Genomic DNA, 24,276 nt, shown 5'->3' with positions numbered 1-24,276 from the left:
TTACCCGAACACCCGACCCACCCATTAAACACAATCAATAATAATAATAATAATAATAATAATAATAATAATAATAGGGTTTGGTTTCATTCATTCATTGATAATATTGCAAACAAATGGCAGTTGAGGTGAAGCAGGTGTATTACAGAAAGAAGAAGAAGACAGCCATAATAATAAAACCTAATCAAATTATTGATCACATACCCAACTGTTTTCAGCTTCCCAGAACTCCTTCTGTATCCAAACCACGTACTGTCTTCTATCTTCCTATTTGCTCATTCAAAGGTATTATTATTATTATTGTTTAGATAGTTCAATTTGAAAGTGTTTGATGGAATTGGTGCCTTATGGTTTGATATGTGAAGCATTTGTGTATGATTTGGATTGAATGATTGGTTAGTTTGAATGGTTTACATGTTTCTTAGAGTTAGGGTTTATTTATATAAAGGCTATTTTTTTTAGCAAAATTGTGATAAGCAATGTACCATGATATATTATGTACGCGACTACCTTGATTGTTGATTTAAAAAAAAACACGCTAAACCTAAAATCACAACTACGCGAGCCTGTCTTCGTCTACCTCTGCCCCCAATGATTCCGTCCATCGTCACCGTCACCGTCCACCATTGAAACCACCATCCACCGTCGTGAGACACCATCGCTTTTTGTTGTTCACTAATTTGTTTTAGCTTTTGATAAGAATTGAAATTGAAGCTAGTTGATCGGTTAATCTTTGAAATCGATTCAATTAATCATCAATTTGAAGCTTCAATCGATGATTTTTTTTACTTTGAGTGATTGGTTTTAACCTTGAATGTATCAGGTTTTAAGGCTGAACGTTTTAGGTTTTAACCTTGAACGTTTTAGGTTTTAAGCTTGAGCATTTTAGGTTTTGGAATTTGGCTTGAACATATATGTTTTTTTAACCTTGAACGTATTTCGTGTACGTAATGTATGTTAAGCGATTATTGTACGTTGACTCACCCCTAGATATGTGTGTGTGTGTGTGTGTGGTTTGGTTTATGAAACATTTGTGTTGATTAATGTGTTATTTGGATTGAATTATTGGTTAAATTGTGTACATGTTTGTCTGAATTAGGGTTTTATTTCTGTGATTTAAAAAAAATGTGTTGATGTTTATGCTTATATGTGTAATTGAACATGTTGCTGTTTATCTTATCGAATTGAATTGCCATCTCTTGTGTACAATAAAGTCCTGTAGCAAAATTTAGGGTTGTGACCTGTTAGTTTATTAGCCTCAACCGAAACCGAAGTTATCGGTTAATTTATTTTATTGGCCAGTCGGTTTTTGGATAAGCGGTTCGGTTTGTTTGCCGTTTTTCGGTTCGGTTTGGTTAGTTTTGGCTAATAACCAAGTCCAACCTTGGGCTAAAATTTTGCTTAGAAACACATGAAATGGAGGAATTAAACATGAAACACATGGAATGGAGATATAAAAGCTAGAAGTATATGTAAATATGAATGGTTCGGTTAATCAAGGGTACAAAAGAAACCTGTGGTTTGATGTGTGAACCATCTGTGTTGATTTATGTATGATTTAGATTGAATGATTGATTCATTTGAGCTAATTTGGGTGTGATTTGGATTAAATGTTGATTAGTTTGTGTTAATTTGGGTGTTTTAGATGTTTGTTTGAATTAGGGTTTTTTTTTTGTCTGATTTTTTGTTTTTTAATAATAATTATTTGTGTTATTGCTTATAATTTATATGAATTTGTACGGGTTGCTGTTTATATTATTATCAAACTGAATTGATATATTTTTTGTATAACAAAGTTCTTATAGGCTTATAGCAAAATTGATGAAAAATGCCACCTTATGTAAAAGGTATTTTTGTAATTTGTTAAACAGATGCTTGTGAGTTGTGATAAATAATGTAAGATACATGATACATAAGATGTTAGTTAGCCATATTTTAACCTTTTTCTAGAGATTTGGTGAATGATTGTTTTGTAAATTTTTCCTTAATATTATGAGCTCTTGTTATATCTTGGTTGATGTATTTATTTTGTGTTGTATCTTTTCATCTTTCATGTAAAAGAATTGGAACGGGACCCACGTGGCAGCAAAGATAAGTCAAACAGGACTCAAGATGGAAGACGGAAAACATTGACAGACGTTAAATCCTTTGGGAAAGGAGCAAATCTTCAATCTTGCAGTAACAGGTTCAATTCAACACATACTTATTCATAATTTTTTCTTATGTTGTTATGAAGTGTCGGGTCGGGTAATTTTTGTAACATGTCAAAGTGGGTGCCAAAATTTTGACCTTTTTATTATAATTATTTCATGTCTCAGATATCATCATCATCATCATCATCGTACTCAGTATATCCCACCAATAGCAAAGCTATGGTAGGGTCTGAGGAGGGTAAGATGTAGACAGCCTTACCTCTACCCAATAAGGATAGAGAGGCTGCTTCCGGTGAGACCCCCGGCTCGATAGTAGTTTTGCATCAAGCCTTGGACATAAGGCACATAGCACTCAATCATCGGGACACCGGCTGATCGGTGCATGTACCCTTGTCTTTCGGCTATCAACGCCACTACATGATGCCTGATTAACCGTCCGTCACTTTTAACGTTATTTTCACGAGATTAGTAAAATAACGTCAAAATTAGTGCAATTTCACTTTTGCCCACCCGAGGGTTCACACATATATACATCATATGTGTGCACCGCAAGCAGGGCTTAACAACATAAGAAAAAATTATGATATATTCATATGTGCAATTTCACTTTTGCCCAAGCAGGGTTCACACATATATACATCATATGTGCAATTTCACTTTTGCCCACCCGAGGGTTCACACATATATACATCATATGTCTCAGATATGATATATTCATATACTAATAATAGGCTTATTCTTTGAAATAAAATGTTTTGATAGGTTTCCTTTTTTTTATGTGTAGAAATAGAAATAATGAAAATAAAGATGATGCATTGGAGGTGACTCCTAGTAGATCCCGGGAAGTATACACAACTCCTGGAAATGTTGTTTGGGCTAAAACAGATGGAGAATTTTGGTGGCCTGCAGAAGTAAGGAATTAGATATGCGTAAATTTTCTTTAGAAATAATATCTTGCTACAAATATTAAGCTAACTTGATTTTAGTGACTACTGACTACATAAATTGCTGAAATCTATATGTGATGTTAATATTTTGAAACGTTATAATTGTCCCATTTCTGGATACAAACATACATTTTACGTACACATACACACAAACAATTTGTGTGTGTGAAGAGAAACTTTTGCTTGTGATATTGATGATAACTGAGGTGTTTCTTGTCTCCAGATTTTGGGAGAGGTGTCAAATCCAGGCCCGTCTGTTTTAGTGCGACCCTTTGGTAAGCAAGGCAGGTAATGAATACTTAATATTCTAATATATGTTTATTTTGGATGTGTAAAGATTCTTTAATATTCTATTTTCTTTTAATTATATGCCCTGAATTTTTCTTCTCATTTTTCAGTGTTTCGGTTGATCCTGCTGTAGACCTTTCACCATTTGAGGAAGTGAGTATAGATTCCATTACATAATTTTGTTCTTTAACTAATTCATTCTTTATTTTCAAATATGCAATGATTTTAGTTAGTTCATAACGCGGTTACAATTTTCTTTATGCACGTGTAGTGTTTTGAAGAAAGGAGGTGTAACCAGGCTAAAGAGTTTCAAAATGCTTTAGAACAGGTAATAAAATATATTTGACCTCGGAATAAATATTTTAATTTAGTTTCATCCCTTCACAATTCTCTGAAATTTATTATAAAAGTTCAATTATGTTGGAATTTGTTGTAAATGCAGGCATTGCAATATAAGGAACAACATACACCATGTAAGGATTTGTTTGGTTCTCCTGAAGGATCTGATGTATTAAATCACCATGACCAATCACATGGTATGTTCTTGTTTATTTAATCACAAAAACGTAGAGGTTAAAGTTTCAAATCATTAAAGTAAAACTTATGTCTCATGCTTTTGAGAGAAAGGAGGTAACATGATGGAACATATTAGTTTTCCTCAAATAGACATTTATTAGGATTAGTATATAAATATATAGAGTAAATTACATGGATGGTCCCGGTGGATTGGAGCAAATTATGAACTTAGTCCTTAAGCTTTAAATTTTACAAATTTTGGCTCTGATGGGCATTTTCAAAGATGGTTCTGGGTCAGTTGAGATTGCTATGTTGCCCTTTTAAAAATTACACTTACAAGTCCTTGACTATGTTACTTTTTATAAACAGTAGCATTAACAAACAGGAGATGTTAACTGTGATTTAATAAAAAGGGTAAAATAGTCAAGGGTTTTCTTTGTAGTTTTTAAAAGTCAAAATAGGAATCTCATCTGACAAGGGACCATCGAAAGCAATCAGTGGTTGTAGAGACAAAGTCCGTAAAATTTTAATTTTAATGCGTAGGGACCAAATACACAGTTTTCTCCAAACCATAGGGACCAATATTCGTTGATGTTTTTCTTTATTTATATATCAATACCCCTTCTTTCCCTTGAAAAACTGTATAGTTTCAACATGCTTTTATTTTGATGAATTTATCCGCCGATGATACAACAAAGAATTTTGTTCTCAAAGCGTCAATAGTTTTAACATGCTTCTAGTAATCTAGTTAATAAGTGATTGTCGTTGACGTGACAATGGGAAAATGCGTAACACTAATTCGCAAACCAAAAACATTGCTAAGATAAGCGATGATATTACTTTTATAATTTGATAAAGTTATATTAGTGTTTTCAGACATCTTACACTTATTTTGTCCTTATTCAGAAAGGGATAACTCATCAGGTTCAAGCAGAGCGAGGAGCAAACGCGAACGGAAACCCAAAGTTCATTTTGATGTGAGTTATTGCAATGCACCAATATATATACTTTTTTTCTTCTCATTTCTTTAATAATATATACTGAGGTGGCAATTTCGGCCTATTTACTTTAGTACGTAACGGGTCAACTCATGTTATATTTTATCTCTAAAAGGTCAAACGAGTCAAATAGGTGAAAGTCACCTAGAAGTGTATTTTAAACGCATTAAGCCTCCTAAATGATTTTGTAAAAAGAACCACATTACTATTGAAATATTATAATTCTTTTCAAGTTTTAATTACAATTGATGATTAACAAACTTATTATTTATAAACTTTAAAAATTTCTACAAAAAGTGTTTCGGGTTGATCCAACCAGACCCGCACAATAAATTTACATTTTTTAAAATCTTTTACCCAACCCAACCCAACCCAACCCACCCAACCATGTTATCTTTAATTATAAATCAAGACCCTTTTTTTAACAATTAACATAAATGCAGGAGGTGAGCCGCCCGTTACATACTTCAAGGAAAGTTCGCAGGTTCAAAATAATGCGTTCTCTTGGACTTGCTGCGCCAGTCGGGTCTCCTTTTAACTCATTATCCTCATTTTGAAAAGCTGCCATCATTCCTTTTTGATGCATTTTTAGTGTTCAATTTCTGTTTATCATTGAGTTGAGAATAGGAATAACCACTTCTTATCTGACTTACCATGAACAAAAGTATACAGGATTATATGGAGTATGTAAAGTTCTGCACATGTCACACGCGTTTGAGCACCTAGGTTTTAACAATCTGTACTGAGTATTTGCAAGTTGAATACACTCATAATCTTTATCTCTTATATGTTATATTGTTATGTGAATCTGTAAATTTTATTGTGTTGACCAAGATTTGTTTTGGATGTACACTATCTTCTAAAATGTTTTTTATTTTAAAGATTTATTTTTACTTTTGTTAAAATGTAAATACACCCTTATAATAAAAACCATTCATCAAACTAAAATGGGGTTAAGCTTCCTAGTTTGAGGTTAAACTCATCATCAAGTCCGAATTTGAGGTTTAAATGCAACACTTGAAGAGATTGATTAGATGCGAAATTGTTTATCACAAAATTAAAACTCCGAGAATCTGCTACTGAAAATACGTACAAATGTAAGGGACACAAAAAATTAACGAAGATTAGTATTACACAAATTTGTTTTTGTTATTTCTTTTTTGAAGGCCAAATATATTAAAACGAAAACATGGGAATCCTAGCAAGTAACTAGGAACCCAACCGAACAAACATGAGAAGGACAATAAACACGAGATTACACCCAAAAATTGTTACAAAATAAAAACTACATAACCCAAGCATGCAATTTTTGAACTTATAATTTTAAAGTGTGACTAGAGATAATCACAAAGACTGTTTTTGTAATTAAAGTCAAAATGTTATCAATAATAAATTTGTATTTCAATGTTAATGAACAAAAATTTATGAATACAACACATGTGGAGCAAAATCAGCCACCAAATTCATGAATTCTGTTATAATCATAAGGCTCTTTTCAAGAAAAAAACAAGAGTTTAACCTTTAGTAGTTGATGACTAAAATGTTACTTTTCTTTGGATTTGGTTTTAAAGCATGTTCACTATGTATTTTTCCCAAATTCGAGATTTATGTTAGTTAGGGTGGACGAAGTGGAAGGAAAGATGGGATGTGTGGTTTTGGGATAGCGGGTCAGACAACCTGATAAGAAGAAATGGTTGTGAAGAAAAACAAAGGAATCATGATCAAAACGATATAGCAGCTTGGACAACCATTATTACTTACCTGAAAATTCATCTGAATAAATCTTTCTACACGGTCGTAAACCATGCGTCCACCCTTATTTAACTTGTCAGTAGAATGTATAAGAGCATTCTCAATCCATTCTCCATCTCTATAATTACACTAAAAACATCATCTTTTCTATCTCATTTTCAATTAAATAATACTTTTTTTATACTTTTATCATTACATTTTCCCTCTCATTCACTCACAAGTCACGACCACTTTCAAAAATATTAAAAAAATATAGAGGTGGAGAGTGTATTTCTCCAAATTTAATCATGAACAATCACATTTTCTCTCTCATCCTCTCATAACCACTTTTAACCATCTCTAAAAAATAGAGAACCCTCTCACGTAATTTGGAGAATGGGTTGGGAATGTTCTAAAGAAGGTATATTGGTTTTATTAATCCCAACTATTATATGTTGGCCGCTGCCGGTCATAGCTAATGAATTGGCTACTGACGGTCTCATCTTTTAACTTATTTGCTCCCAATGGTCCGCGACTAACAAGACCCTAACGAGCCGTTACTTGCGGCCCGCTGGAAAAATGCTTTTGGCCGGAATTGTCACATTTTTGCCGAAAGAGTAAACCCGCCGCCACCACCGACTCACCACCATCACCATTTGAGCACCATCAATTGCTTCCGACGATATAACTAGGGTTCTGGCGACCTCAATAATTGAGGGTTTACTAGAAAAAAGTTCCTAAAGGTTCGATAAAAGGTTACAAAGATGTTTGGGACAAAAATGTTGAGTATTCCAGAAAAAATGTGATTTTCAGGCGACCTGGAACTAAAGAAGTTAGAATTCTATTAATCACGAACCGTTGGGAACAAATATGATATAATGTGAGATCGTTATCAACCAGTTTGTTAGTTGAAACCAACAATGACCAAAAGATGATAGCTAAGATTAATACAATTGTTATGCATTACTAGCTTTGTATTGTTTGAACATCATCAATAAATGCAAAACTAAAAGTTTTAGATGTTTCTATTTAATATCGAACCAAATTAGTTTTTTTTTTTTTTTGGTTCAAAATGATGACTTTTTATTTATGTGTTAGATGAATTAGCATGCTCGGTTACTATGCCCAGACCATGCTGACTTTCAGAATCACCATACATGACATGACATGACAGTCGTTGTAACACCCGAGTAAACATGTTAGTTACATGATCCATTTATTGAATTAAATAAATAAGTGATGTAATCATCACACGCTGTCATCACATCACATCACAACCCACCCCTGCACTTTTACGATCCATTTCTTCTCCTCCTTCTTTCTTCGTCGGTTTTTTTGTTGTACCTAATAATATTAATAATAATAATTAGATGCAGTTATAATAATAATAATAATAATAATAATAATAATAATAATAATAATAATAATAATAATGGCAGCAAGTTCCGGTAACTCCATTCCTGCTCCCGGTACACTTCCTCCTTCAATTCAATTCATATTAATAATTCTTCTAATTCTAATTATTATTATTGATTATTATTATTATTATTATTATTATCCTTCAGAGGCGATCCAGGTTTTGGTGTCTTCGCTTGCCGATGAATCGCCAATGGTTAAACAAGCCTCCATGACCTCTCTTAAATCCCTAGCCCCACTGTAAGCATATATTTATATATACGTGTTGATTGAATTTGCTTGAATTCAAATTGAATTGAATTGAATTTGAATTTCGTGATGGATATTATTGCAGGAATCCACTTCTAGTGCTTGACTGTTGCTTAACCGTGTCCCGTGGCGGCCGTCGGGTTAGTTATTTCTCATTTATTGTGTTTTACACTAGGTTATAATAGTTGTTGAGTGATGATAGGTTTAGTTTTGGAATTTGGAACTGGATGTGTACATACACTAGGTTAATTGCTTGGTATTGAATCACACTATCACGCACACGAAAGCAAATGAACAGGACACGGGAATTTTGTGTGGTTTACGTCCATGGGCTGCAACCTAGGGTTTATTTATTATTGTTCAGTGCAAAGATTACAATACATTATTTTTGGATGTATATAGAGATACAATTAGGTTAGTCGAATTTGAAAGTGGATGTATACACTAGATTAATTGGTAGGTATCGATCAGAGCAAGATGTAGCGGAATCACACTATCACGCACACACACACACACACAAAAGCAAATAAACATGACACGAGAATTTTACGTGGTTACGCAGGGTTTATTTATTATTGTTCAGTGCAAAGATTACAACACATGACATTACTTGGATATATATGGAGATACAATTAGGTTAGTGGAATTAGAAAGTGGATGTATACACTAGGTTAATTGTTAGGTATTGATCAGAGCAACAACGCAGCGGAATCACACCATCGTGCACACACACAAAAGCAAGGGTTTCTTAATTATTGCTTAGTACAAAGATTACAATACATGACTTGGATATATATAGAGGTACAATTAGGTACACCATTTCTCGTGGCAGCTGCTGGGTTAACTATATGTCGTTTATTATGTGTTACACTATTGTGTTGAGTAATGATTGGTTTAAGTTAAAATTTGGAAGTGGATGTATATACACTAGGTTAAATGTTAGGTATCGAGCAACTACGCAGAGCAACAAGGAAGCAGAATCACATTGTTGCACACACTGTCGTTATATTTTCTTTATTATGTGCCACACTGTAGTTGTTTAAGTGGTTTACGTCCATAGGCTGCAACTAGGGTTTATTTATTGCTTAGTACAAAGATTACAATACATGAGTTGGATATATAGATACAATTAGGTTAACAATATCTCGTGGTGACCGTTGGGTAGTTATATTTTCATTATTATGTACCGCGCTATAGTTGTTAAGTAATTATAGTTTAATTTGTAAAATTTGGAAGTGGATGTATATACTAGGTTAATTGTTAGGTATTGATCGTAGCAACAACTCAGTGGAATCATACTATCACACACACACACACGAAGGCAAATAAACAGGACGCAGAAATTTTACGTGGTTGCAACTACGGTTCTTTAATATTGCAATACTGCACAGTACAAATATTACAATACATGACATGGATATATATATAAAGATAAGTTAAGTAACATAGGGACCAACAAAACAAAACCGGGCCTTCCTCAAATAAATGGCCCGCCCTTATTTTCCTTGTAAATTTAGACCAAAATATGCTCAAAAGGCCTTCATGAACCTAACATAAATAAAATTTTGTGAAGGAGGTTTTGATTGTGGAAAGGAAGGAGTAGGCTATGTGTTACACACTTACACTTGTAATAATAAAACAGACAGTTTGAACTTATTTTATTGTTATTGGCAGAGGTTTGGGAATATTGCTGGTGTATTTCAAGTAATGTCGATTGCGGTTAGTGCCCTAGAGGACTCGGAAGTGGACACTGTTTATATGGACAAACTTGCCAAACTTGCTACTGCTGAGATCATTTCATCGAAGGTAATATAGTAACATAATGCTTATTATTTACAAAGTTCATATGTAGATTTGTATTATAGATATACAAGGCTTAGTTTCTAGTGGTATTGTGGGTTTGAGTAGGGCTGCAAACGAACCGAACGAACACGAACAAGGCATTGTTCATGTTCGTTTGTTAAGGAAATAATGTGTTCATGAACACTTACTGAACGAGATTTTATGTTCGTGTTCGTTCATAAGGAAATGGACATGTTCACGAACACAAACAAACACAAATAAAGTCGGCGCAGCCTAGAGATTGTGGTCGATGTATTCATCAATGTGAATAATAAGGAAGAAAATGGGAACAGTGCAAAAATAATGTGAGAATATGGTTTACCTTTTTATGTTAGAGGTAATAAATTAAAGAATACAAAATGTTTAGATAAATAAGTAAATATACAAAAAACTTTTATGAACAACATGTACCAACAAACATAAACGAATGTTCATGAACACATTACAGAACGTTCACGAACACAATCAAATGAACGGAGGCTCTGTTCATGTTCGTTTGTTTAACTAATCGAACAAAATTTCTTGTTCATGTTCGTTCATACGAACATAAACAAAGTTCTTGTTCTTGCCGAACGGTTTACGAACTGTTTGCTCCTGGCTTGGATCTTTTGAATGAGTTAGGAAGTTGTTTCAATTGGATTGAGCCAAGTTTTGATATGGTATGTTATCATCTAGTTTTTTATCTAATAGATTTGGGTATATAGGTTTATCTTTTTATATGTTTTGTAGGAAATAAAAGCTGATTGGCAAAGAGCTGCTTCTTCTCTACTTGTTGCAATTGGTTCTCATTTACCTGACCTGGTAACTGCTTATGGTCTTGTAGTTCGGTGATAAGGTTGAACCTTAATAAGTGGTGGGTGACATATATGAGATGAACAATGTAGAGTTTGTAAGTAAACACACTTTTTTGGGGTAGAGCTGAGTTGAAATGGCTCTGATTTTGGGGAAATGATTGCCTTTATGACTTATGAGTTCAATTTGTGTCTTTATCTGGTTGTATTCCTTGCAAAAAAATACCATGGAAATTATATGCCCAGTTAAACATGTTACATAGGTTGTTGTAGTGTGCTTTTGCTTAGAGTCCTTGGGCAAGTGTAAATAGGGTTCAACGTACCGATGCCTTTTAAGTACCCTAATTTATATAATAATCAAATGGATGACTAGTGGATAACAATATGGATTTAATCTAACAATACAACCTTAAACAGTATGCTTCAGATGTGCAAATCAAACATACAGCTGAAAATCTTATTTCAAAAATCAAATGAGTGATAGAGTAGATAACAATATTATCTCCAACATCAAACCTCTTTTAATGAAAGAACAAATGAAACTTGGAACTGTAAACCTGTCCTGTCTGCTAAACAGGCTACAAACAAACAAAACGAATTTCATTATCTGTTCATATGTTTAACTTTTCAGCCTTTTAACCCACTCTAATTGCAGATGATGGAAGAATTGTTTCTTCACATGTCTGCACAGAATTCAGCTCTACCAGCAATGGTCCAAATACTTGCAGACTTTGCCATTTCTGATGGTTAGTTCTCTAACTCTCTGATTCACTCGCATTGTAGACGATAGAAGATTTTTATTTTATTTTTGGGTGATAAAAATATAACGGCTGAAACTGAATATCTTTTGATGAAATGAACATTTGATTGAAGCTCTTCAGTTTACCCCAAGACTTAAAGGTGTGCTTTCTCGAGTTCTTCCCATTCTTGGGAATGTTAGAGATCAACATCGACCAATTTTTGCACATGGTATGTTAGAAGAACTTCATTTTAAATGTTTTTTCATGTGCATACGTATTCTTCTAATCTATCGAACGGGTTTGTTTTTCTTTCATTTTTCTAGCATTCAAGTGTTGGTGTCAAGCCTGTTGGCAATACAGTGTGGAGTTCCCTCTTTCATCTATTCTTGATAGTGATGTCACGTGAGAAATCAATTTGCTTGTCAGAAGATATTTATTCTATGATATGTACACATTTTTTTCCTTCCTGAAACTGACATGCTTAAGTGCAGGTCATTTCTAAACTCTGCCTTTGAGCTATTATTGCAAAATTGGGCAACTTCACGTGATCTTAAGGTTTGCTGCCATGAAACTACACTTTTCTTGCAAAGTTACTGTTTGAAATACAATGGAAACTGATATACAAATCCATAATTTATAATTCAACACTGATGACTATGGTTTTCTGATATCGTCAGCGCTAAACTGGAATTACTTTACATACTTAGGTATTTTTCTACTTTTTAAGCTAATATAACTTATACATCAGGTTCGGACATCTGCTGTTGAAGCGTTGGGTCAATTGGTTGGTCTCGTCACAAGAACCTTGTTGAAGGCTGCTTTACCGAAATTTGTTCCAACTATATTGGAACTGTAAGATACAAAGATCATTTGTTTTGCTTCACAATTATATGTTTTCTTGCATGGTTAAAGTGTTTAACATTGGGATATCAACGATGATTACATATTTTCTTCTATGTTATGCAGGTATAAAAGAGACCATAATACTGCTTTTTTGGCTACATGTAGTCTTCACAATCTACTGAACGCATCTTTACTCTCTGAAAAGGGTTCTACTCTGCTTTATTTTGAGGTCTGTTAGACTACATCTTTCTGATGTTTTTTATGTTGAGCATTTAATTATACTTTTTGGCTTTTGTGATTGTAGAGATATTCTTGATGGTATTTTGTTGAATTTCCAGGATCTCACAGTTGTTTTGTCGACGCTTCTTCCAGTTGTTTGTAGTTATACTGACATCAAACAGGGTACATATTTCTCAGTAGGCCTCAAGGTGGTTTTTTCTCTCAAATATTATACAAGTTTCATATCAAACTATGACTGATTGGTGCGTGTTCCTATATTTGTAACTGTCTTGATACTTCGGTTGCAGACATATAATGAAGTTCAACATTGCTTTCTCACTGTTGGGTTGGTGTATCCTGAGCAATTGTTTAGTTTTCTTGTAAATGTAAGTCCCACAATCTGTTCTTGATATTATTTATTATAATTTTGGCTTCTTCATTAAATGACATGTATCTTTCTTCTACAGAAATCCAAGTTGAAAGAAGATCAAATGACTTTTGGTGCTCTGTGTGTTCTTAAGCATCTTCTACCCAGGTATATATGTACAATAGATACACTTTCAAACGACACCGTGCAAATAAGAATACAAAAAGTAACACACAACATTATTATCTCCTTTCTCACTCCAATTATTGGATATTTATTACAAGGTTATCTGAAGCTTGGCATAATAAAAGACCAGCACTCATTGAAGCCATCACATTATTGTTAGATGAGCAAAATTTAGGGGTTTGTAAAGCACTAGCAGAGGTACGCTTTTAATCCATTTTTACTGTACTTATGTTGTTTGTTTATATTATGCCAATTGGAAGGATTAATATGTATTTGATTATGAATCTGTAAACTATAAGTTAATAAGGAACTACTAAATCAGTTTTTAATCAATCATATATTCCTACTATTAGGAAATTGGCATGGTGTTATAGTTTGAACATAACTTCAGTTGTTTCTCTTTCCAGCTAATAGTCGTCATGGCTTCGCATTGTTACTTGGTTGGTCCTTCTGGTGAGCTGTTTGTTGAATATCTTGTACGACATTGTGCCATGTCAGATCAAGAAATAGATGAGCTTGTGACCTCAAAAGACTCATTTAGCCCTACAAATCTTTATTATTCATTTCAGCAAAAGCGAGCAGAGGTTTGTATCTCATATATTGAGTGCCATATATATGTATTTGTTAATTGTGAGTATGAAGTCCACTAAGTGTGTGCCTGTGTTACATTGTTTCTTGCAGGCAAAAATTGGGTCTGTTCGACCAACGGAGTTAAGGGCAATATGCGAAAAAGGTCTCCTTTTAGTAACCATAACTATTCCCGAAATGGAGGTAAATAAAGTTGAACTCTGACCAAATTCCAGACTTCTCCTCTTCATTCTGATGTATTGCAATTGTTTTCCTTTACGATGAAATTGTGTGTTGCTTTTACTGTATTACCTTTTACATCCCCTATGAAATTGGTCAGTTAAAAATAAAAAATCTGAATCAAAAGTTGACTACAGTTTATGTGTGATTCTGCAGCATGTTCTTTGGCCATTCATGTTGAAGATGATCATACCTCGTCTATACACTGGTGCAGTTGCAACGGTAATGTTTGATTGATCTTATTTCTGACTATATGAATAAGGATAAAGGTCTAAAGTTTTTATTAAGGATTTTCTCTATTAGATGAATTATTAGTTATTGTGACATTCTGGAGTAATCAAGACATTTTACAGGTTTGCAGATGTATATCAGATATGTGCAGGCATAGAGCTATTCATAGTGAGAGGATGATTCGTGAATGTAGAACTCGTGTTGATATTCCACGCCCTGAGGTACCATTAGATTGTACATACATACATGCAGGGTATATGGTTTATATGGTGCATAAATTCAACTGATAGTGATCTGTTTAAATGCACCTCAGGAGCTTTTTGCACGTTTGGTGGTGCTGCTTCACAATCCTCTTGCAAGGGAGCAACTGGCTACTCAAATTTTGACTGTAAGTCTATTATTACTATATATATATATATTGTTAATTATATATTTCTTTTTAATATGTTTTATTAATTTCAAACTTTGACAGGAGTATTAACCTTCTGCTTGGTACTTGCAGGTGCTGTGTTACTTGGCGTCTCTATTTCCAAAAAACATAAGCTTGTTTTGGCAAGATGAGGTAGTGAAGTTATATAGCCAACAATATATAATGTGGTTATTCCATAGTTTAGGGTTCCCATTCAGTAATAGATTTTTTTTAACCTTAGATATGATAACTTTATTACACCTAACACATGCAATTCTTAAAATGGACTAATGGAGGTGGCTTATGATTTTATAGAGCTGACCTTTTGGAAATAATTTGGTTTAACATGCTTTTTATGTTTTAAATTTAGTTGCATTATTTGTTGTGGTTGATAATTATATACTTTTACCTAAATCTTAACTAATTTATTGTTTTGGTAAGCTCTAGATTCCAAAATTGAAAGCATATGTCAGCGACACAGAAGACCTTAAACAAGACCTTTCTTATCAAGAGACATGGGATGATATGATAATCAATGTACGTGATATGAATTCTCTACTAATTCATATGGACGCGTGTTTACGCATTTCTTTATCTGTATTTTCACTGCATTATTTGCCTTATAAGCATGTCAGTCTTGAAATACCATTTATTGTAAATGCATACTTTCCCATTACAGTTTCTGGCTGAAACATTGGACGTTGTCCAAGACACCGATTGGGTAATTTCTTTAGGAAATGCGTTTGCAAAACAGTATGAACTTTATACATCTGATGACGAGCATTCTGCACTACTTCACCGGTATGCACTTATTTGCGTATATGGTATATGTTCTTGCATTTTTTGTATCTTATTGAATTTCTTATTTAATTGTCTTCTCTTATTTATTGTGAGTCTTGAGAAGCATAATGAGATTTTTTTTACTTCTATAGATGTCTTGGTATACTTCTTCAGAAAGTCGATAACAGGACTTATGTTCGTGATAAGATTGACTGGATGTACAAGCAATCAAATATTACCATTCCTGAAAATCGGCTCGGTTTGGCTAAAGCCATGGGGTTGGTATGTATAGTGCATATATTACTAGTGAAGTTTTTTGAATACGAATATAAATGAGTAAATGAATACCAAAAATCTGTATCACATAATCTAGCCATTGATGTTAGTAAGTTCCTGATGGCAATTCCTTGCAGGTTGCAGCATCACACTTGGATACTGTTTTGGATAAACTTAAAGAGATTCTTGAAAACATTGGAGAAAGTGTTTTCCAGAGGTAATATATGCTAACTAGATTATAATCATTGTTAAACTATATATTATCTTGAGTCTTAACATTGTGAGATTGTTTGAATTGCAGATTTCTAGCCTTTTTCTCAGATAAAAGTAAGATAATAGATTCTGATGATATTCATGCTGCATTGGCTCTAATGTATGGATATGCTGCAAGATATGCTCCATCAACTGTAATTGAAGCCAGAATAGATGCACTTGTGGTAAGCTTTCATTATTTTTTGATTCAGTTCTATGCCCGTATGCCTTGCTTGTGCAGTTTTATTTTTTTCATGTGTTCATGTTGGAGTAGATTATTAGTTATGGTTTGGTTACTATTATGTTTTGTAGATTCTATATATCATTGACATGTAATTTCTTTTTTTCAGGGCACTAACATGCTGTCCCATCTTCTAATTGTGCGTCACCCTAGTGCAAAGCAAGCTGTTATCACTGCCATTGACTTATTAGGTTGGTCAAACTATTACACCTATGTTCTTTCATCTCGAACTAATAGTCTACTCCTAAATCCACCTAACCCACCTACTGCGGGATTTGAACCCTTGACCTCCAAAGGGAGGGAGTACCTATTACACAACCAGGTACCATTGGGCCAAATGACCTTTGGTCTTACAACTATGTTGTTCTGGGTGAAGTTAACTTAGATGCTCTACTCATTGTGGTTACATTATTTTCTTTGCAATGCATATATTAACACAAGGCAGTATTTTATAGGAGTTCACAGTTTAAGCTATGGTTTCTAAAGCTCTATTTTTTGTTTTATTTTCTTCTCTTTTTTATGTTTTAGGATATTTGTGTCAACCCCTTTTAATAGAAAAGTCTTGTTTGTTGGCACCTTAAAATATTTCAAGGGGAAGTTGGCTGTTATGTAAGACATATTATTGATGGTAATGCAGGACTTGCTGTCATTAATGCTGCTGAAAGTGGTATATCATTTCCATTGAAAAAACGAGACATATTGCTTGACTACATATTAACTCTAATGTGCCCGCATGATGAAGAGGGTTTTTCTGATTTGAGTGTTGAGCTATTACGCACACAGGTTTATAAAGCCTTTTATAGATTCATTTATTTTTAGTTAATTACCTTAAAGACAAATTGTCACATGTTAATTCATTTACTTATTTTTCATGTATTTAGGCCCTTGCTTTAAGTGCTTGTACTACTTTAGTATCTGTGGATCCAAAGTTGACAAATGAAATGCGCAACATTGTCATGAAGGTGCCAGTTATAACTGTGTTTAGTCTATTATTCAGTCCTATACTCCTATTAGTTTCCCTCTTTTTTCTATTAAAAAAATATTTTATTTGACAGGCTACCTTAGGTTTTTTTGCTTTGCCAAATGAACCTGCTGATGCTGTCAATCCTCTTATTCACAATCTTATCACTCTTCTGTGTGCAATTCTTCTCACAAGGTACTCCTTATTCAGAAGCATATGATGAACTTAAATATATTTACATATTATATTCGAAATTTTTATTTGTTTAGTGGGGAGGACGGAAGAAGCCGTGCCGAGCAACTGTTGCATATCTTGAAACAGATTGATCAATACGTTTCTTCACCTCTTGATTATCAGAGGAAAAGAGGCTGTCTTGCAGTTTATGAGATGCTGCTGAAATTCCGGACCCTTTGTGTCACTGGTTACTGCACTCTTGGTTGTCAGGGAAGTTGCACGCACATCAAACAAGTTGATCGCACCTCACGGTTTAATGTTGCTAATTTGCCATGTGAGTGCAACTTCAAACCATCTTATACTTCCAATTTTTGCAATGTATATTGTTTAGTAAATATACTTGTGCTTTTATGGCCAGCTGCATTTCTTTTACCAAGTCGAGACGCCTTATATTTGGGTGATAGAGTCATAGCGTATCTTCCACGTTGTGCAGATACCAATTCAGAAGTCAGAAAACTTGCTGCACAGGTGAATATTTTTATATTAAGTTTGATAATTAAGCTGATCGGATCTTATGTTACACGTTTATGCATGTGATAATAATATTTTTGAGTCTGCTATTTTACCTTTCTTACCTCATGCAGATTTTAGACCAGTTTTTTGATATATCTCTGTCTCTTCCGAGGCCTGTAGCTTCTAATTCTAGCACACCTATTGAATCTTCCTATGCTGCTTTGTCTTCCCTTGAGGATGTTATAGCTATATTAAGAAAAGTAAGTTAATCTAATCCTTAAAATAAGTGTTTTTTCCCGTTCTGCATATAACACAAATTTATGTTTTTGTACATGAGTCATTAAAAGATGTCTGTGTCCCATTTGACTCATTTTATAGCCTGTAAATTCTACAGAATATATTAATCTACCTCCTATATGTTCTTTTGTTTTCTAACTTATTTTGTATGATTAGGACACATCTATTGATCCTTCTGAAGTATTTAACCGCGTCATTTCATCTGTTTGTATATTGTTGACAAAAGACGAGGTAAGACTAAACACGCACATCAACGTGTGTGATATATGCATTTAGATGTAAATATGGAAGTAATTATGATCACCATGTATTATTGGTCTTGTTAACTTAATGCAGCTGGTGGCTACACTTCAAGGTTGTTCTGTAGCTATATGTGATAAGGTTAAGTCATCAGCGGAAGGTGGTATACAAGCAGTCATTGAGTTTGTTACTAGAAGGGGCAATGAGCTGAACGAGACTGATATATCAAGGTCACTAATGCCATTAACGTAGAGCTTCTAATTAATGTTCTTATTTGTGCATAGTTAATTACATGGAAAATTTTGTGTTTTTCTACAGAACGGCCCAGTCTTTGCTTTCTGCTGCAGTTCATGTGACTGAGAAATCCCTACGCCATGAAACATTTGTTGCTGTATCCTTTTTCTCATGCAACACTTTCCACTGTTTCAAATAAGGGTGTTTGTATCTGTGTTTTGAAACCGATTCTGTGATATTGAATAACCCTAATCAGATGGTTAACTTTAGTAAATGGGTGGTAAATGTGCTTCCATTGTTTGAAGTTGAAATAAAGTTGTTGCAGTTGGTTTGAAACTGATTATCTAGCCTCTAAATAATCGGAAGTAAAATATGCGTATTCAAACAATAAAAACTGATTATTGTAACTTTAAGTCACAATGGTCATATAATCAAGTTCCAAAAAAACAATTTAAAATGTCGTTTATCCATGTTATTTTCTTGACTTTTTAAAGATTTCATCTCTAGCTGAACATACCAGCCCGGGAGTTGTTTATAATGAAGTACTGACTGCTGCAGCTCGGGATATTGTCACCAAGGATATACTTAGAATGCCAGGTGGCTGGCCAATGCAGGATGCGTTTTATGTGAGTGTCTATTGATATTACAATAGAATACCTATATATTCCTTCATCAAGGCTAAAGCTTGCTTGTTTTTTTTAGGTTTTTTCTCAGCACAATGAGCTTTCGTCATCATTTCTAGAACACTTGATATCTACTCTGAGTCACACTTCTGTACATAAAGCTGACATAGGAAAAGGAGACCTTTCAGGGGATTCTGTTGGGGGCCGTGCGGAGAATGAGATCCTGCAAGCTGCTATTGTTGCTCTGACTGCATTCTTCAGGTCATTTTTTGATGCATTAACTTACTTTCAGTTATTTTGTGATGTGGCTTTTGTTTAAACTTTGCATTTTCTGCAGAGGAGGTGGTAAAATTGGGAAGAGAGCAGTTGAACACGACTATGCATCAGTTACTGCCATACTTACTCTTCATTTAGGAAGGTGTCACAGTTCCTCTCAGCATGAGCAACTACGGTAATTCAATTTTTTTGACAACACAATTTATTCTTTTAACTGTTGAAAGCAACGAACCTATCATTCATTACCAAACTATGCAAATTTCTAACCATTTGATGCAACATGTGTATCTGTTTTTACCATTAAATGCAACAACTTGCATAGTTTGGTAAGAATATGTTAATTTAAATAGTTACAAAAGTACATTGCATATTCTTGCAGTTTGCCAAAAGATAAAATCTTTTTAATGCTGAGAATGTTCCGAGGCTGAATTTTCTTATATGTATTTATCTTAAATTGCAGTCCGCTTCTAATAGCATTTCAGGCATTTTGTGAATGTGTTGGAGACCTTGAAATGGGAAAGGTATTTACTTTTGGATAAGTGTAGCCTAATTGCAGCATCCAAAAGGTGTATTTACTATTTTCCACCCTCTTTTTTCTTCTTGCTGTTCAGATTTTGGCTAGAGATGGAGAACACAATGTGGATGAAAAGTGGATCAATCTTATTGGTGACTTGGCTGGTTCTATTTCCATAAAAAGACCTAAAGAGGTAAACTTTTTATGTTTTCTTCTTTTCCCCACGAAAGGTTAAATGAAAGCGGTTGCTAATACAGTTACACGCTACTAGGCAAGTCCTTTGACTATCAACCATATCTCTATTACTAGTTATAGTCTCAAGCCATCCTTAACAGTGTATAAGTATATTATTATAAATAGATAATCAACACATATAAATGCTTAGTTATGGTATGCATAAATTACCCACAATAAGGATTAATCATTATCAAACTAACATGTTGGTTTATGCACAAGCCTAAATCATCCAACTGACCAGTAGTTCCATATAACATCAATCAGTCATCATCTAGGATTAACACCCTCTAAACAAATACCAAGAAATGATTAGCCCAGATTATGGGTCCAATCAACTCAAGCTTGATAAACACATGATGTGCTATATGAATTAGAGTTCTCCATCTTAATAAAATTGCCTTGCAATTCTTGTTTCTTGTTCACAATGATACATTTAAAACTCTGTTGTGTAACGTTCATTTTTATTGGACTTGTATGCGAACTTTTTTTCCTTTTCAGGTTTCAGCAATATCAGTTATATTAAGTAAATACTTGAATCAACCGGTGAGATTCCAAAGAGAAGCTGCAGCAGCAGCCTTGTCAGAGTTTGTACGTCACATGTATGTCTCAAATAATTGCATTACAGTCTCTGTTTCACACATTCACCTAATTTTTTCTATATCAAAGCTGCATTGTTCAGTTAGATAATAAATAATGGGCTTTCTATATTTTTAATTAGTATTTCTTAATGCAGCAATGAAGGATCTGGTTCAGTATTGGAGCCAATAGTTGAAGCATTATGTCGACACGTGTCAGATGATTCTCCTATGGTCAGGCGTCTTTGTCTACGTGGACTCGTGCAGGTTTTACAACTTGCACTTATATGATTTCTATCAATTTGGTTAAGTTTCTTTCTGAGGCCTTACTTTTCAACATGTTTTTGCAGATTCCACCTGTCCATATTAATACATACACAAAAGAAATTCTTGGTGTAATATTGGCCTTGCTCGATGACTCAGACGATTCGGTTCAATTGACTGCAGTGCTATGCTTGCTTTCGGTATATTAGAATCAGTTTTTGTTTTTCTATATATAAAACAACTTTTTCTTGAATTTATAGTGAATTTTTATATTATATGTGTTAGATTCTTGAGTTAGCACCAAACGGCGTGGAGCATGTTCTAATTAATTTGTCTGTCCGGCTTCGCAATCTTCAGGTGAATTTGTAAAAGTAACATTTTGAATATATAAAAACGATAAAGTCGTCTAATTATTCAGTTTCTTTATGGACAATTTTTGTGGTTTGTAAACAGCTCTCAATGGACACAAAGATGAGAGCAAATGCTTTTGCAGCATTTGGAGCGTTAAGTCAATATGGTCAACCACGTGACTCTTTTCTTGAGCAGGTTTTTTAATTGCTTTCAACTATTTCACTCAAGTGTTTTGGGTCAACCTAGCCCGTTTTGACCAATCCAAAAAGTTGACCATTTTGGCTTGTTTCACAACCTGTGGTCATTTCAGGTACATGCTGTTTTGCCACGTTTGGTTCTTCATCTTCTTGACGATGAATATTCTGTCCGACAAGCTTGCCGGGTAAATATCATTAGGTGTTTCATAAATTTGTTATTTTAAGTTATTTCCACTTCTTGACAGTTACTTTTGTTGGTTACCAAACAGAATACAATCAAGCAGGTGGCTCCCCTCATGGAAATTGAGGATTTGATCTCCCTACTGAATACAAATCGTTATGTATCTGATCACAGGTATATATTGATAAAAATAGTAGTAATAACAATAATAATATTCTTCTCGTTCGTTTCATGGTTTGATTTTCCACTCTTTACCCTTTTCAGGAGTGACTATCAAGAATTTCTTAGAGATCTTGCGAGGCTATTCATTCAGCATCTGGCTTCCAGGGTTGATACATACATGGCATCAATAATACAGGTCTTAAAAATATAATAAAAATGAAAATAGCTATGTATAATCTATCCTTCATGAATTAAAATAATCCTTATATGTTAATTGTGTAGGCTTTTGATGCTCCTTGGCCTGCAATCCAAGCAAATGCCGTTTATTTGTCCAGCAGTATGCTTTCTTTAACAGATGATCAGCACATTTTAGCATCTTATTATCATCAGGTGGAATCCTCTCTCCTTATTAAAGAATAAAACATCACCTATAGGCTATAGCACGCGCGCGCGCACGCGCACACACACACACGATATACATACACACAGGGATCAACTATTTTCTGAACCAGAGTATAATGTTGAGAACTATGAGAAACAAATTCGCACATGTGCATCGTGCATAAAATATAATTAGAAATAATGGGAGAGAGATATATGGGTGGTTATATATCTGGCAGGTGTATCACATTTAAAGCAATATGTACAAATGCATTATGTATTTATGTGGATCTCACCGTCTCAACATATTTCTTGGTTCTTATTTGAACACTCCCCTATATATATATATATATATATATCTGATTATTTTCTCTTTAATAATTTAACTATCATATTTGAGTTCATTTATGTTCCGTATCTACCTTCTTCTGACATTTTCAAAGAAATCCAAAAGCTTCAACTAAACTGTGAAGCATATGGGTCCAGAAAGTCAAAATGCGGAGTCCATAAAAAATGTGACTGGATATTTTTTGAAATATATTTGCTTGTTTTTAGGTTTTCGGGTTGTTGGTGAGCAAAGGAAGTCGTTCTACAGATGCAATAGTGAGAGCAACTTGTTCTTCAGCCTTAGGCATGCTATTGAAATCTACAAATTTGATTTCATGGAGAGTTGACCGGCTCGAACATATAGACTCGGGCAGAAGCAGTATTGATTCAGAATCTAGTAGCAGGAGGTAACATAAGTTGAATCAGTTTTGTTATGGTTAATGGATTGGTCCTTGATCTTTGTTTGTATGCATGGTGTGTAAAGTTGGCCTTTTGAGTATTGTAAAGTTTGGTTTATCTGTTCAAGAAAGTAGAAAGAGTGCCTAGGGTTTGAAATTCTAGATTTGTATAGTTTGTTTCAGAATTTGTGTTGTAATTTTGTAAAAACTGAGATTGCATCATAAGATCAAAGTCGTTTGGTATTTTGAAACTTTAGTTAAGATATAAGAGATGTCAAAGCATCAAACATCTTAGTTAAATAATATTAATGAGAGTCATAATTGTTTATAAGCTTATATGAAGCTTGGTCGGCACGGTTTGCAAACTAGCGAGCCCGAGTCGGCTTGTTGACGAGTCTTCAGATTTTTAAATCATGTGTTTTCCAGCCAACATTAGAGGCGCACAAAGAGGGTATTTTTAGGAACTGAACCGGGTGGAATCTAGTTCCGGGTATGGTCTCGACAAAAGTCAAAATTAAATCGGGTAGGAACTGGTTCCGGGTATAGTCGGGTTTTTGGGTTTCTGGTAGGGCCGGGCTGGGTTTTGACTGGATAAAGGTGGAACCGGTTTCGGCGGGTCTGGGTTGGGTCCAGTTACAGAAGATTGAGAAGTTATTTCATTATCCCAAGTTTAAAAAAGCTTTTGGTTATATTACCTGATTAACAATTAGTTCGGGTAACAAAACCTATCCATTAGTCATAAATGAATTAACCGAAATTGATTGGAGTTTGGCTACTGTTTTGGCAAGTACTTAATTTACCTCTCACGTGATGGGCCTAGGACGGTCTGGCGTGGGCCGATTAGTGTGTCTGGAACAACACGTTTTGGAACAATAAAGTGTTCGGTTATAGTTTTCAGATTAAAGTATACCGCGTTCACTAAATCAATAATTCGTAAGACAAACTTTCTCACTTGATGAGACTCCGTGAAATTCGAAGTGTGTAATCCATTACGGAATTAATGTTCTTGTATGGGTTTCAAATCGACACCAGGTGAATCTTCGCGATTGTTCCAAATGTGGTTATGACTTATGACAGTTAACAATTACT

The 24,276-nt window shown here is 34.2% G+C and overlaps 2 protein-coding genes across 4 annotated transcripts; both read left to right on the top strand.

The window, feature by feature from the left end:
• The first annotated feature begins 83 nt into the window (after positions 1–83).
• LOC143607299 (uncharacterized) lies at positions 84–5,675 on the top strand. 2 transcript variants are annotated; one of them, XM_077082798.1, is made up of 9 exons: positions 84–285; positions 2,062–2,185; positions 2,944–3,064; positions 3,324–3,388; positions 3,499–3,541; positions 3,660–3,716; positions 3,831–3,924; positions 4,811–4,881; positions 5,346–5,675. In XM_077082798.1, the coding sequence occupies exons 1-9, from the start codon at positions 117–119 to the stop codon at positions 5,457–5,459; spliced, it is 858 nt and encodes a 285-aa protein (XP_076938913.1). In that variant the 5' UTR covers positions 84–116; the 3' UTR covers positions 5,460–5,675. The 2 variants fall into 2 exon arrangements, with proteins under 2 accessions (XP_076938913.1, XP_076938909.1); XM_077082794.1 differs by having other exon boundaries at positions 2,938–3,064.
• A 2,358-nt stretch (positions 5,676–8,033) lies between these two features.
• On the top strand, positions 8,034–23,430 carry LOC143607282 (protein SHOOT GRAVITROPISM 6-like). 2 transcript variants are annotated; one of them, XM_077082789.1, is made up of 51 exons: positions 8,034–8,102; positions 8,199–8,289; positions 8,384–8,438; positions 9,973–10,104; positions 10,870–10,941; positions 11,587–11,677; positions 11,805–11,900; positions 11,995–12,073; positions 12,163–12,226; positions 12,420–12,523; positions 12,638–12,743; positions 12,853–12,942; positions 13,042–13,119; positions 13,201–13,268; positions 13,385–13,484; positions 13,694–13,870; positions 13,968–14,057; positions 14,250–14,315; positions 14,447–14,545; positions 14,638–14,712; positions 14,827–14,886; positions 15,181–15,270; positions 15,413–15,534; positions 15,666–15,795; positions 15,927–16,006; positions 16,091–16,226; positions 16,392–16,473; positions 16,920–17,065; positions 17,164–17,244; positions 17,338–17,438; positions 17,513–17,751; positions 17,836–17,945; positions 18,062–18,190; positions 18,384–18,458; positions 18,564–18,697; positions 18,786–18,858; positions 19,196–19,327; positions 19,404–19,585; positions 19,662–19,775; positions 20,061–20,121; positions 20,212–20,307; positions 20,850–20,950; positions 21,085–21,193; positions 21,277–21,390; positions 21,476–21,547; positions 21,644–21,736; positions 21,852–21,923; positions 22,008–22,093; positions 22,184–22,277; positions 22,364–22,471; positions 23,018–23,430. In XM_077082789.1, the coding sequence occupies exons 1-51, from the start codon at positions 8,066–8,068 to the stop codon at positions 23,198–23,200; spliced, it is 5,175 nt and encodes a 1,724-aa protein (XP_076938904.1). In that variant the 5' UTR covers positions 8,034–8,065; the 3' UTR covers positions 23,201–23,430. The 2 variants fall into 2 exon arrangements, with proteins under 2 accessions (XP_076938904.1, XP_076938908.1); XM_077082793.1 differs by lacking the exons at positions 8,034–8,102; positions 8,199–8,289; positions 8,384–8,438; positions 9,973–10,104; positions 10,870–10,941 and having other exon boundaries at positions 11,813–11,900.
• The last annotated feature ends 846 nt before the right edge of the window (positions 23,431–24,276 follow it).

The sequence above is a fragment of the Bidens hawaiensis genome, unplaced genomic scaffold (assembly GCF_021521415.1).
Source record: "Bidens hawaiensis isolate Kalapana, Puna unplaced genomic scaffold, B.hawaiensis_p1.1 tig00002123_1, whole genome shotgun sequence".
Classification (NCBI taxonomy): domain Eukaryota; kingdom Viridiplantae; phylum Streptophyta; class Magnoliopsida; order Asterales; family Asteraceae; genus Bidens; species Bidens hawaiensis.
Note: the sequence above shows the minus strand (reverse complement) of the source record. Positions and strands in the feature narration are given on the sequence as shown.